This window comes from Clarias gariepinus, chromosome 9, assembly GCF_024256425.1.
Source record: "Clarias gariepinus isolate MV-2021 ecotype Netherlands chromosome 9, CGAR_prim_01v2, whole genome shotgun sequence".
In the NCBI taxonomy this organism is placed as follows: Eukaryota; Metazoa; Chordata; class Actinopteri; order Siluriformes; family Clariidae; genus Clarias; species Clarias gariepinus.
In genome coordinates this window covers 242,501-257,500 of record NC_071108.1, presented here as the reverse complement: position 1 = coordinate 257,500, position 15,000 = coordinate 242,501, and the positions used below count along the sequence as shown (strand labels likewise).

At 43.9% G+C, this 15,000-nt stretch overlaps 1 protein-coding gene across 4 annotated transcripts in view; it reads right to left on the bottom strand.

Annotated features, from left to right (window-relative positions):
* Positions 1–15,000, bottom strand: part of prkcz (protein kinase C, zeta) — a 66,521-nt gene that overhangs the window by 49,203 nt on the left and 2,318 nt on the right. For 3 of the 4 annotated variants that reach the window (XM_053503696.1, XM_053503697.1, XM_053503698.1), the window contains exons 2-4: positions 12,443–12,564; positions 12,251–12,340; positions 12,002–12,052 (exon numbers count right to left, since the gene is read on the bottom strand). In XM_053503696.1, the coding sequence (XP_053359671.1) occupies positions 12,002–12,052; positions 12,251–12,340; positions 12,443–12,564 (263 nt within the window). Of the gene's footprint in view, positions 1–4,463; positions 4,676–12,001; positions 12,053–12,250; positions 12,341–12,442; positions 12,565–15,000 lie in introns of those variants that run through there. The other variant, XM_053503702.1, reaches the window with a different exon arrangement.

Genomic DNA, 15,000 nt, shown 5'->3' with positions numbered 1-15,000 from the left:
AACAAGTTCAATAGGACTTTATAATCTCACACTCATACATTACACACCGTAGAAACTGCAACTAAGAGCATACAAAAAGTGGAAAAGTTATTATTATTATTGTTACTATTTTTATTATTGTAAATTATTTGTGTGTGAAATCCTCGTATGAATCTAAAACATACTGTTTGTTCACCCGTCAGTAATAATATTATTGTCAGTGTGTTTGGTTTATTTCACTCAGGTGATAAATACAGCGCTCTACCTGCGAGTCCACGCCTTACTGTACACCTGACCAGTTATAGTATTAGTTAATAACACAATGCTAATGTACATCTGTGCTGTAGGATTAATTTATCTTAGCTTCATTACTGCACGTTGCATAAGAACTCCTCCGAAGTGAACGAGTGTGAATCGATATCACGAGGGTGTTTGTCTGCAGTGGTGCTGTTTCTCTGCAGTATGATGAAGTGTGAAAGTGTAAAATGATCCTTGATTGCAGGAACCTGAAATAGAATAAATATTTCACTGCTAACTGCTACACCTACACTTTTATCACAAGCAGTCACAGCAGCATGTGCTCAGAAACTCCACCTCATCTCCTCACATGGTTAATCCTGAGGGTTAGGGTTAGACGTGACTGAGGTTTAACGTGACTGAAAGCCTGAAAGACTTCTGATGATGCCTTTCATTTTCATGCCTTTAACTGACATTTTAATCATTAATTAAAAATAAAAAGCACATTAAATTAGGTAAGTTCTTTCATTTAACAGATTATTTTATCCACATCAATGAAGCAGTAATAAGTTCGGACCAGAGCCGGGTTCATTAATATATAAAACAAACAAACTGACTCCCGAGGATGATAGTATTCTAAACAAATTATTATTATTATTTTTTAAGTTTATTATGCTGAACATTATATACACGTTCTGACCAAAAAGTAAAGTTTGATGCGGAAAGGTTAAACTACTGACCTGCAGTAAGCAACGAAAACATTATAGCGTCTGGAATGGGGTTAAGAACACATAATTAAACACTGTAAGGATCGAGCTGAACCTCAACATCACAGCAGAAATGTGATCAGAAATACCGCTTGAGTGAGAGTGACGGGAGATCACTTACACACACCTGGTGAGGTCACATATTTAAGAATGTTTACACACACACACACACGAACACACACACAGTGTGATGAGAACTCAGAGGATTAGGACTACACTGCTAACTGTGTGTCCATAAGAAAACCACTTGTTATGAGCACAGACTTATTAGAAAAAAGCTTCAGATTTTTAGTGAGCATAAACTTTGGACTTAAACTTTGGTCATAGGACCTGATGAGCCCAGATTGAGCTTTTATAGCACCTGCCCAAACCCTACAGCCCCTTCCTAGCCCCTACAGGCACAGCCTAACCCCTACAGGCATGGCCTAACCCCTACATCCCCTTTCTAACCCCTACAGCCCCTTTCTAACCCCTACAGCCCCTTCCAAACCCCTACAGCCCCTTCCAAACCCCTACAGCCCCTTCCAAACCCCTACATCCTCTTCCAAGCCCTTCCTAACCCCTACTGCCTCTTCCAACCCTCTTCAGCCTCTCCCGAGCCCTTCCTAACCTCTTCAGCCCCTTCCGAACCCTTACAGACACGGCCTAACCCCTAAAGCCCCTTCTTAACCCCTACAGACACGGCTTAAACCCTACAGCCCCTTCCGAACCCCTACAGCCCCTTTTATCCCCCTACAGCACTTTACGAACCCCTACTGCCCCTTCCAAACTCCTACAAACCCCTACAGCCTGGCCTAGCACCTACAGCCCCTTCCAAACCTCTTCAGCCCCTCCCTATCCTGTTCACCGTTTACTTACCCCTACAGACGTTTACTAACCCCCACAGCCATTTACTTACCACTAACCCTACAGCCCCGGTCTAATCCCTTCAGCCCTTATCTAACCCCTTACAGACACGGCCTAACCCCTACATCCCCTTTTTAACCCCTACAGCTCTTCCTAACCGCTACAGGCCCTTCGGAACCCCTTTAGCTCCATCCAAACCCCCTCAGGCCCATTCGAACCTATTTGGCCCCACCCAAACCCCTTCAGCCCCACCTGAACCCCTTTAGCTCCTTCCGAACCCCTTCAGCCCCTTTCAAACCCCTACAATGACATGACCTAACCCCTACAGCTCCTTCCGGACCCCTACAGCCCCTTCTGGATCCTTCAGCTCCATCCGAACCCCTTCAACCCCTACAAAACCTTCCGAACCCCTACAGACCCTTTTAAACCTCTTCAGCCCCTTCCTATACCCTACAGACCTTTCTTAATCCCTTCAGCCCCATCCGAACCCCTTCAGCCCTTTCCTAACCCCTACAGACATGGCCTAACACTTACAGACACGGCCTAACCCCTACATCCCCTTTTTAACCCCTACAGCCCCTTCCTAACCCCTACAGCCCTTTCCGAACCCCTTCAGCCCCTTCCGAACCCCTTCAGCCCCTCCAAAACCCCTTCAGCACCCCCCAACCCCTACAGCCCCTTTCAAACACCATCAGCCCCTCCCTAACCTGGTCCACTTTTTACTAAACCCTACAGACATTTACTAAGCCCTGCAGCCGTTTACAACCCCCTACAGCCCCGGCCTAACCCCTTTAGCCCCTTCCTAAACCCTTCAGCCCTTTTCTTTGTCTACAGACATGGGCTAACCCTTACAGACATGGCCTAACCCCTACATCCCCTTCCTAACCCCTACATCCCCTTCCTAACCCCTACAGCCCCTTCCGAAGCCCTACAGCTCCTTCCGAACCCCTTCAATCCCTACAAACCCTTCTGAACCCCTTTCTAATCTCGTCAGCCGCTTCCTAACCCCTACAGCCCCTTCTAAATCCCTTCAGCCCCTTCCTAACCCTCTGTAGAGCTGCTATAAAACAGAAGTGAGCAGAGTGATGATGCTGTGTTGTAGACTTACTGAATGTTTTGTTGACTGAATGTTTTGCTGACTGGTTTTTTTTAAAGATGCAAAGTAAATGTTACATCATAATAACTGTAACTATTTTAATTAAGCTAATACTGATGACCAAACACGTTTTTGTCTAATTTTGAACAGAATAACAATCTAACAATCTTTTGTGAAATCTTTATCTTGGACTAAGGAGCGTTCATCACACTGGCTACTGAACATCACGGCATTTTGTATACAAGGTCCTGAAAGCTGACATAGTAATTACACCACACACACCTCAGGTTTGTCATAACAGCATTATTAAACTAAACAGACTGAGTTTTGCTCAGCAAAGTGATGCACGTGCAAATCTCCTTTAATTGGACAAACGATAAGAAACACACGAGGCAACTAGAAACATGATACGAGGCTCAGACTTCAGACTTCAGGTAGGATTTGGGAAAATGAATGACAGGCACAAAGTGAGACCCAGAAAGACAGGACATGAGAACCTAAATACACAGGAAGTAACATCACGCAGGTGAACATCATCAGGACAGATGACGTTCTGGGGCTGATGGGAAGTGTGGCCCAGCACCTCTGCGGCGCTACTTTGACACATGAACTTTTATCCGCACTGTATTATTTATTATTATTGAAATGGTTTAACTAAGATGTAAGCAGGACGGGGTTAAGAAGAATGTATTTGGTTCTGCTCATGCACAGACACAGACACGTACAATTGTCCATTGTTGCGATAAAACTAATCTGGGGACATGTGAATGAGACGCCTTGTGTTTTCACATCTGCACACACACACACACACACACACACACACGCATGCTAGTTCTCAGTAAGCTAGGTGCTATGTTTGGGTGTCTATGAGCTCATTTTGGTAAACCTGAATAATGCAACAGCCTCTATTTACACCTGAGAGAGAGAGAGAGACTAATTACATAAATATCCATCACACACACTTCTCCATACACATCACTCCAACACAAGACAGCATCTAAACATCTCAGAAAACATCAGGTGACACAGACAGTCACATACCATCACACTTCCTAGGCTGCATCGATGATTTGGGACACGACCGAGATTTCTTTTGTGCACAAAATAGCGAGAGATGGAGATCCTCTTCTCTATCTGTCTTTCTGTCTCTGCCTCCCCCTTAGTGTAAAGACTGCCAGGTAGGCAACATTAATCCCACACACACACACACACACACACATTTGCTAGAAGGTTTTTAGCAAAACAAGCCTGACTAGCAGGACTTGTGGCCAAAACACCACAGCAGTGAGAGAGAGAGAGGGTAAGAAACGACAGTATCTCATTTGCCTCACCACCCTGCACAAGAACACACACACACACACACACACACAGTAGTGGAAGCTAGCTAGGGCATCTTCTCCTCCAGCTATCTCAATGTCAGCCGCATCCCTACACAAAGACATTCTGTCATCTGGACAATTAGATGCTGGGATGAACAGATGGATGGAGGGATGAATAGAGGGATGGAGGGGTGGGTGGGTGTTGTATTTCCTGCTCACCGATTCAGCTTTCCTTCTTTTCTGCTCCCTTCAGCGCTTTTCTGTCTCTGTGTAAGCACCGGCACACAAGCTGTACATCCCTCCCTCCTCTCCTTCCTCCCTCTCTCCCTCTCTCCGTGGTCCTTATTTGTATTTTCCTGTCCCTCCCTCTCTGCTCTGTCGCTCCCGCTGTCTGATGAGCATCAGGGATGAAGCAGAAGGGAGTGCCGTCTACACCATACACACACCATTTCTCCCTCCTCTCTCTCTCACTCCCTCTCTCCCTCGCTCAGGGTGTAGTCCCTCGGGTGCTGGGGGCAAACGGTTGAATGGTTTAAAGGAAAACCTGGCATGGAGACAAAGGATCAGACTGGGCTAAATCCTGTGTGTGTGTGTGTGTGTGTAAGTAGAAACACATCTGTTACTGAATAAAACTTGTGTTGTAAAAACATAAGGATCTTTTAGTCACTATTTCACACGGCTCACCTTAAAACTCCCCACTTCATTAGGTTGGTGTAATTATTGACCTACAGTGGAACCTCGGATTGTGAGTAACGCGGTTTGCAAGTGTTGCACAAGATGATCAAAGATTTTTTTTTATAAATTTTGACTTGAAAAACGAGCAAGCCTAGGTTTACGAGTACAGAGTATCATGTATCACGCATGCGCTTTTTTTTTTATTTGTTATGTAACAAAACAACAGCCGTGGTACAGGTATCTCGACAACAGGCAAAATTTTGTAACACACTCTAATGGCTATAACTGCTTAAATGCAAAGACAAAAATAAAAACAAATCACAAACCAAGTTTAGAAAGGCATGGTCCATGAGGACCCTCAAAATTGTTCCAAAGAGGACCAAATTCGCCAGAACACCTCAGATTTTTTCTGCAAGTCATAAGTTAATTTTTCCAAAAGTGTGGTCACCTGACTCAACCACATACTGACCGAAGGTAACTGAGCAGTTGACCATAGTAATAGTACTGTACAATTCAAGAGATACACTTTTGGGAACAAAGCAAATGTCTTTCCAATTATTTTTTGAACAATTTTGTGAATCTCTTTCCAGTACATTTTGATTTTGTCACAATCTATAACACAAGCATCACCGTGCCAATCTCCATGTTAAATTTAAAGCATAGATGAGAACAATTGGAAAACATTCTATGGAGGCAAACTGGGGTTAAATAAGTTCTATGAAAACATTTAAAGTTTTGTTCATGAACCGAAATTGAAGCACTTTTGGGAAAGTATTTGAGCAGACAGATAGCAACTCCTCATCACTGAAAATAGACCCCAAGTCCTTTTCCCATGTCATCCTTAAGGAGTCAAAGGTCGAAGGACCAACATTGGACAGCAATGCATATAATTCAGAGATCTTTTTTTTAAGAGTACATGAAGAGAAAAGCTTTTTATTTCTATTTCAGTAAGATCAAATCGTATATTACCTTCTTTTAACTGCAACTCTAAAAAGTGTCGTATTTAAAGGAATTTATAAAAATCTTTACTGGGCAGACTGAATTCCTGTCTTAACTCCTGAAATGATCTCATTTGGCCATTATCAAATAAGTGACCTAATTCAGACACTCCTCTTGACCTCCAAGTCGAAAGGCCAATGCTCTGTATGGAAGTGGGAAAATCAAGATTAAGCGGAATTGGAGACTTAAGAGACAACTTGTCTAAAATGGATAAATATTTCTTAATATGCTTCCATACCAGAAGGGAGTTTGTAACAGTAAAAAACTCTAATCACATTATGAATAAATGGTAGGGAACATAACATTCTGAGAAAGCATCTTGTAGATTCAATCCCAACCCAGCGTGAATCAAATCTATAACATGCACTTCTTGTTTTGATGCAAAACGTCATGTGATCACAATTGAGCCGACGGTTTTTCTCTCTCTTGCGCTGTGGAATTGTGGGTAATCGTCTCCCCTGCTGGGTCTTAGTGCTCGTCTCTTACTGGTATAATCAACACCTGGCAGGCGTGTAGCGTTTACTATAACACTGTGACCACGTGTGTGTATGTGTGTAAAAGATATTTTATTTTGTGTCTGTATGCGTCTGTTTACAGTGTGTAAAGCAAAAGGAAGTCCCATTAGAGAGGTTAAAGATTCTTTTTCTCTCTCTGCTCAAGGCTCAGCCTGCTCTATGCCTGCTGTGCCCCTCCTACTTTGCCTGCATAGACACACACACACTCTTTCTCTCTGCTCTACACAGGAACGCTGCTCTGTCGAGATTCTTTTTAAAGGTAAAGTGCAGGTTCAGTTATTTTATTTTTACTTTACAGCACTGATTCTGTTAGTGTGTCGCTCAATCGGATGTCATTAGAGAGATTTCTTGTTTATTCTTCTGATAAAACAGTGTTTCCATTGTGTTAAACACACACACACACACACACACACACACACACTCACAGCGCCTGTGGACACAAACGACAAAACGATTTAATTTTTCTTCTTTTTTTTTAAAGGTAAAATCCAGGTTAATTTGTTTTATTTTTACTTCATATTTTGTGTCAATTATTTTTATGTATTTTTTTTAACTAATTACATTACAAAATGACTGTCATTAAAAAGTAATTAGTTACACTACAGCGTAACTAATTAGAGTACTTTCCCATTGCAGAAAAATGAAAACTCCTTTGTGATTCCTCATGCATGTTGTTTTAGTCAAGACCTTTATAATTATTCTACCATCATCACTCAGTCAAGTTTGGCCCATAATCTGTTAACTACTAATACCCCTATCTCACCTACTAATACCCCTATCTCACCTACTAATACCCCTGTCTCACCTACTAATACCCCTATCTCACCTACTAATACCCCTGTCTCACCTACTAATACCCTCATCTCACCTACTAATACCCCTGTCTCACCTACTAATACCCCATCTCACCTACTAATACCCCTATCTCACCTACTAATACCCCTATCTCACCTACTAATACCCCTGTCTCACCTACTAATACCCTCATCTCACCTACCGATACCCCCATCTCACCTACTAATACCCCATCTCACCTACTAATACCCCTATCTCACCTACTAATACCCCTGTCTCACCTACTAATACCCTCATCTCACCTACCGATACCCCCATCTCACCTACTAATACCCCCATCTCACCTACTAATACCCCTGTCTCACCTACTAATACCCCAACTCACCTACTAATACCCCCATCTCACCTACTAATACCCCCAACTCACCTACTAATACCCCTGTCTCACCTACTAATACCCCTGTCTCACCTACTAATACCCCAACTCACCTACTAATACCCCATCTCACCTACTAATACCCCAACTCACCTACTAATACCCCCATCTCACCTACTAATACCCCTGTCTCACCTACTAATACCCCTATCTCACCTACTAATACCCCTGTCTCACCTACTAATACCCCAACTCACCTACTAATACCCCATCTCACCTACTAATACCCCTGTCTCACCTACTAATACCCCAACTCACCTACTAATACCCCATCTCACCTACTAATACCCCAACTCACCTACTAATACCCCCATCTCACCTACTAATACCCCTGTCTCACCTACTAATACCCCTATCTCACCTACTAATACCCCTGTCTCACCTACTAATACCCCTGTCTCACCTACTAATACCCCAACTCACCTACTAATACCCCCATCTCACCTACTAATACCCCCGTCTCACCTAATACCCCTGTCTCACCTACTAATACCTCTATCTCACCTACTGATACCCGTATCTCACCTACTGATACCCGTATCTCACCTACTAATACCCCTGTCTCACCCACTAATACCCCATCTCACCCACTAATACCCCATCTCACCCACTTATACCCCATCTCACCCACTAAAACCCCATCTCACCTACTAATACCCCTATCTCACCTACTAATACCTCTATCTCACCTACTAATACCCCTATCTCACCCACTAATACCCCATCTCACCTACTAATACCCCATCTCACTTACTAAAACCCCATCTCACCTACTAATACCCCTATCTCACCTACTAATACCACTATCTCACCTACGTGGTTTCGCGCGGTGGCCGTAAGTACGGTTCATCATGATTTACCGCGAGTTTTGGCACTGTGATTAGATTTCCATCTTTTTCGTGTGTCGGTCTCGTATAGTCAAACCACACAGGTGAGATAGGGGTATAACAGCAGGAATAACAGAGGGGGGCGAGTTTTAGGGGACGGGGCTTGTAGGACGACTTTTAAACACACACACACACACACACACACACACACACACACAGTGTTTGGAAACAACGGTTTGGAAATGCCTGCTGTCTGGCTCACGGATTACATAAATTGTCTGAATAACGGATTACATTTTAAAAAAATAACTAATGATGATAAAGTGTCACAGTTTATTCTGGTCAGGGTTTGAGGAACATGATGAAGAGTTTGAGGTGTTGACTCCGCCTCCAAACCTTCCAGACCTCAGTCGGATCGAGCGTGTGTTTCATCACTGTCTCTGAGTTTTCCTGGTTATCTGTGAGAGCTTGTGCTGTTTTTTTTTGTTTCAGTTGATGTTTCATTTAACCGTAACCCTCCGCTCACACCGCGCCACGCCCTCGTATCACCACACTCTACACCTGCAACTGTTTGTCTCTTTGTAGTTCAGGTAACAGGGTGGAAGTTTTATAGAACTTTATTAACTTTACATTTAACAGAACTTGGACAAAATTAATTGAACAAAACATCAGAGCTGAAGCACAAACATGCAGCTAATGTGGGAGTGTTTCACTGAGCCAACACCACTGTCTCACTGTCTCTCTCACTGGAGACTGCTTATTTTATTTTTTTCCTTAATCAGTAAATGTTTTAGTTAAATAAAAGTTTAAAATGAGAGAGAGTGAGCGGAGCACCACGGCCTCTGAGGCCGGTGTGGAGACTCTCCGGTATGGTGTCAGGTGTGTGCCGGAGGACGCGTGCAGATTGAGGACGTGTTGCTAGCAGTGGGGAAGCAGGTCGGGTGTGAGAACATCTACTCTGCCTCCCGGATGAATAATGCCGTGGTGGTTTTTATAACCAGTGTCGACTTTGCGAGCGCACTGACACGGAGCGGAATACGTGTGAGAGGAGCTGAGGTTAAAGTCACCCCTCTGTCTGTCCCCGCAGTGAGGGTGGTGATCTCCAACGTGTCTCCATTCATAAAGGACGAGGCAATAATAAAGGAGCTGGCCCGTTTCGGGACGTTCGTCGGCCCTATGAGAGCCATCCCGCTCGGGTGCAGAAACCCCAACATGCGCCACATCCTGTCCTTCCACCCGCAAGTTTCAATGATTTTAAACAACTGAGAACAGACACTTAATGTGAATTTTAGGTGTAAAGAGGGGAACAGTGGCTACACCGTCTTTGCCACCACGGAGCTGCTGAGGTGTTTCGAGTGCAACCCAACACCGGTACCACTGTACACAGCGTGAGTGCAGAACCTGATGCCGGTACAGTGTTTAGTGCTGACAGTGGCCACGCCCCCAACCGCAGACCAACGCACCACCACAGACACCCAAAGACAACACAGACAACACAACAAGACCGAGGAGAAAACGGGAGGAGACGTCCGGTACAAAACCAACAAAAAAGCGGAAAAAACCCCGTTCAGACTCAGAGCAGCTCGGTACAGGAGAGTGAGGAGGCCGGGTGCAGCACCGCACACACACCTGGAGGGATAGAGGAGCAGGAGAACCTGTTCCTACAGCTGTCCAAAACAGAGAGGAAACGGGGAGGAAACACGGTAAAAGAACTGAAAAAAACAGGTAAAAAAGAAAAGATTTAAAAGAAAGAAAAAAAAATGGACAACAGCTGAAACCAAACCACAAACTGTAAATAAAACTGTAAATTAACGGACAAAAAAACTGGAAAAAAATAGTAGGAAAGTCGGGTGGGGGGCTTAGTGGGTGTTTTATAAAAATAAAAAATAAAAATTGTAAATATGTAAATACTGTTTGTGTGCGTCTGTGTATATGTAATGTATGCATGTTGACTGTGTTTGTGTGTGTACAGTACGTATGTGTGTTTATATGCAAGTGTGTGTGTGTGTGTGTGTGTGTGTATATACACAAGAAAAAATTTAAGGTAGGTTTTTCTATATTGTTTCACAATAAAGTGTGTTTAAAACCTCAAAACCTCTCTCTGTCTCTCTCATGATGTCGCTCACTGTGTCTCTCTTTCTTACTGTCTCTCTCACTGTGTCTCTCTGTCTCATCGTCTCTCTCTCACCAACTTTCTCACTGTCTCACGCTCTCTCTCAGTGTCTCTCTCACTGTGTCTCTCTCACAGTCTCTCTCACTGTGTCTCTCTGTCTCACGCTCTCTCTCTCACTATCTTTCTCACTGTCTCACTCTGTCTCTCAGTATGTACGGTTCATCATGATTCACCGCGCATCGGTCCTCACATAGTTAAACCGCATAGGTGAGATAGGGGAGAGATACAGTACTATCTCTCTGTATCTCTCTCTCACTGTCTCTCTGTCTCACTGTATCTTTCTCACTGTGTCTCTCACTGTGTCTCTCATATATATATATATACTCAGCAAAAAAAGAAACGTCCTCTCACTTTCAACTGTTTTTACTTTCAGTAAACTTAATGTGTAAATATTTGTATGAACACAAAAAGAGTCTCTGTCTCTCTCTCTCCCTGTCTCTCTCTCTGTCCAATGTTAATCCTAATTGGTGTTTCAGGTAACACACACACACACACACAGAGTGAAGTCTATGCTGCACTCAGTGTTTCCTCACTGTTTCATGGTGAAGTTTATAATCAGTAGAGGAGAACGCAGGATTTAAGAACAGGTCTAACGCGACAGAGATCCGACTCTCAGATCATCACATTAAAATAAAATATTTTTTGGTTATCTGAAGACGTTTGGAATATGTTTATGTATTATTTGCTCTTTGCTGTATGTATGATAATGAGATTATTCTATGGTCTTGTTGGGTGTGTGTGTGTGTGTGTCTGTCTGCTGTGTGCTTTAATGTCTCCTCTCTTTATTAGACTCTGGGGAGATCTCAGCTCTTACGGTCTACAGAAACACAGATCCTGAAGAAGGTGAACGTGAAGTGATGAGTTTTCCTTTAGACTCGACGTTAATCTGCAGCCGGCTCGTTTATTAGACGCTACGTTCTCTCTCTTAATCAGGTTTATTTATTTAGATTAACATTACTGGAAGGCCGCGGATCGGAAGTTCACGACTGCGACAGCTTCAGCTCTAAACCCGGGCGCTGAGACGCAGCTGGAGAAACATTAGGTCATGTGACTGTGAACACTCTCTACACACACACACACACACACACACACACACCTGAAGGAACACACTACATCCACACACGTGAGCTCACAGACACCCACTACGAACTAGTGTCTCTGGGAGTGATGGGTATTAAGCCCCTCCCACCTATACCCCCCCCATGCTTCCCTGCTGCCCCCCCAACACAAACAAACACACAAACACACACACACACACGGACTAAAGCAATATAAAGGATCTTGTTCAGTGTCAAGATCTCTCTCTCTCTCACACACACACACACACACACACTTACTGTCCTCTCCAGGACATGGCATCCCCGGCTTCTCTGGAATACTGGGAAACACTGAGAGAGAGAGAGAGAGAGAGAGAGAGAGAGAGAGAGAGATGTTCACACTTGTTTTTTTATCTAAACTTTACTGTATATTTATTGGACCCTCAGGTTTAAAGGTCACACTTGTAGCTGTGTTTACGATGAGTTCAGGGAGACTTTACACTTTACACTCGGGGACGTCAGTGTGATGGCGCGTGTCAGTGTGAGTACCGTGCAGGAGGAGACCAGAGCGTCCGCTGCGGCTGTAAATCCGAAACGCCTCGTCCAGCTCCATCTGAGACGAGATGGTACAGGGGTCCCCTGCTCAACACACACACACACACACACATACGGTCATGTAAAAGTATCAGGTAAAAATATAAAAACATAAATATAAATCAATAAACACACACACACACACACCTTCATCATCGATCCACTTGAGAGTAAGGGGTAGCTCCTCCTGGACACTGCACATCTCCCTCACCTCCTCACACAGCTCTGAGAAGGACATGCCCAGGTCCAGGTACGAGATCAGCATGTCTCTGTACACACACACACACACACACACACGCACACACCACTGTTTTATTTCTCGTAAGAATCACTTGGACAGTCCTGCAGACACTGAGCTCAGACGTTACAGTCAGGACAGACAGCGTGAGCATAAACCCGTCCTGCTGAACCATCGACACCTTTCACTTCATTATCAAAACAATGATTTTTTTACAATATTTAGTACAATAACGATCTGATTGACTCCAGTGTAACCGAGTGACATCACTGCTGTCTGTTTTCATTGGTGTGTTTGTAAAACATGTCCCGAGGCCACGCCCACTCATCCTCACTGTGATGTCATGTATTGTGATGGTGAAATCACCCCAATAATCCTGTAACGAGTCTGAAGTGACACAATCAAACGGATCTGCATTTAAACAGAGAAACCAAAATCAAAGAGGCTCATAATGGGTTGCTAGGCAACAGACCGTTTGTGTCTGTGTGTGTGTGTGTGAGAAAGAGAAAGAGAGAGAGAGAGAAAAAGAGATGGAAATATTTATAGAAACAGGAATCCCCCAGCTCAGCCAAATCTAGAGACTTTCACACAGATTCGATTCGGCTCTAAATACGGCTACAGACACACAAACGGGACGCTCACAGATACGCCACGGCCACAGAGAGAAATAGAAAGGTATCATTTTAGAGGACCTTCATCCTATAATCTGACACACACACACACACACACACACACACAGACACACACACACTGTCTATAGCTACAAACACTTTGAACTGTCTCCAACATGCGTACACACCAAGAACGACGAGCTTCAACCGTAACGTCCAAACCTGAAGGTCTGACTCAGGAGAAAACTAAAGAACCTCTCGAGAACCATAAATATGAGAGAATCTGTACAAACACCACAATCCAGCTGATTACAGACTAACAAACACTCACAGAACTCATCAGCTCATCAACCAGTGAGGCGCGTGAACCTTCCCCTGCTCACGCTTACCTGATTCAGGTAATTAGCTTATTAGCTTTAGCAGCTGAATTAGCAGCGCGGAGAGGCTACGCTACCAGGGGAACACTCAGGTTCTGGCTCTTATCACAGAGATAAAGAGAACCGCAGGACTTTTAATAAACACTGCAGGCTGTAAAACTGTAGAGACGAGCGGGAGGAGTTTACAGCGGCTTCATCACGGACACACTGTCGAGTGTTTCATCAAGACTCGAGCTGAAAGGAATTTCAGGAGGTGTGGACAAAGTGTCTCACGGCAAGACGACGTTTCACATCACATCCTTAACGTTCAGGCTCATCACGATCATCCTCATCACGCTCATCTTCATCACGCTCATCTTCATCACGCTCATCCTCATCACGCTCATCTTCATCACGCTCATCCTCATCACGCTCATCCTCATCACGCTCATCCTCTTCACGCTCATCTTCATCACGCTCATCCTCATCACGCTCATCCTCATCACGCTCATCTTCATCACGCTCATCCTCATCACGCTCATCCTCATCACGCTCATCCTCATCACGCTCATCTTCATCACGCTCATCTTCATCACGCTCATCCTCATCACGCTCATCTTCATCACGCTCATCTTCATCACACTGGAGATAAACAGGAAGATCTTAAATAAAGATTTTATTTCAACAAGGTATCAGTCACTTTAACAATCTGGTTTATGAGGTAATTAGACTATGCAGGTCGTGATTGATTTGATTCTCTCTCTCTCACCACACACACACACACACACACACAGGAGCTCTCTCTCTCTCTCTCACACACACACACACACACACACACACAGTGAATCCAGAGAGATGCTGTAATGTACAGTAGGCACGTCCTGCACACAGGGGGGTGTTTATTATTAAACATATAAAAGTTTGAGAAGATTTTAAATCACTCGTCCTTCACACTGAATTCGGTCACACAAGACTCCGGAAGCTTCTGTCCCGAGCCAAAGGTTTAATAGAGAAATAAAAACAGGCTCGGTTGTGAAAGCCTCGGTGTCTTCACTCGTTCTTCATCACACACTTTGGACCAGGTGTAAAAGTGCAGCTTAAAGGTGTGAGTTAATTATAAACAGGTACATGTGGGCGTGGCTCTCGTCACGTCTCCTCTTAACACCAGTGAGTCTTCTTCTTCACTGCAAACAACCGAACCCGAGCCAGACACACACACACCGTGCTTAACTACACATCTGTTACGTGTTATTGTCCAACAGTAGACGTGTCTCAGACTGATTCCATTGATTAACAGATTCTTAAAATGAAAGTGAAAAATGAAAGTAATCTGTACGTGATTTAAAAATTAAATGAACTATGAGACTCTCGATAAAAAAGTAAAGGAGCGCCTTAACAAGCACGACTGTTGTTTTTTAAAAGTTCCTAAAATGAGTTAAAAAGAGGAACTGAACACAGAGAAACCTGAACACAACATGAACCTTCTAACCTGTCAATCAC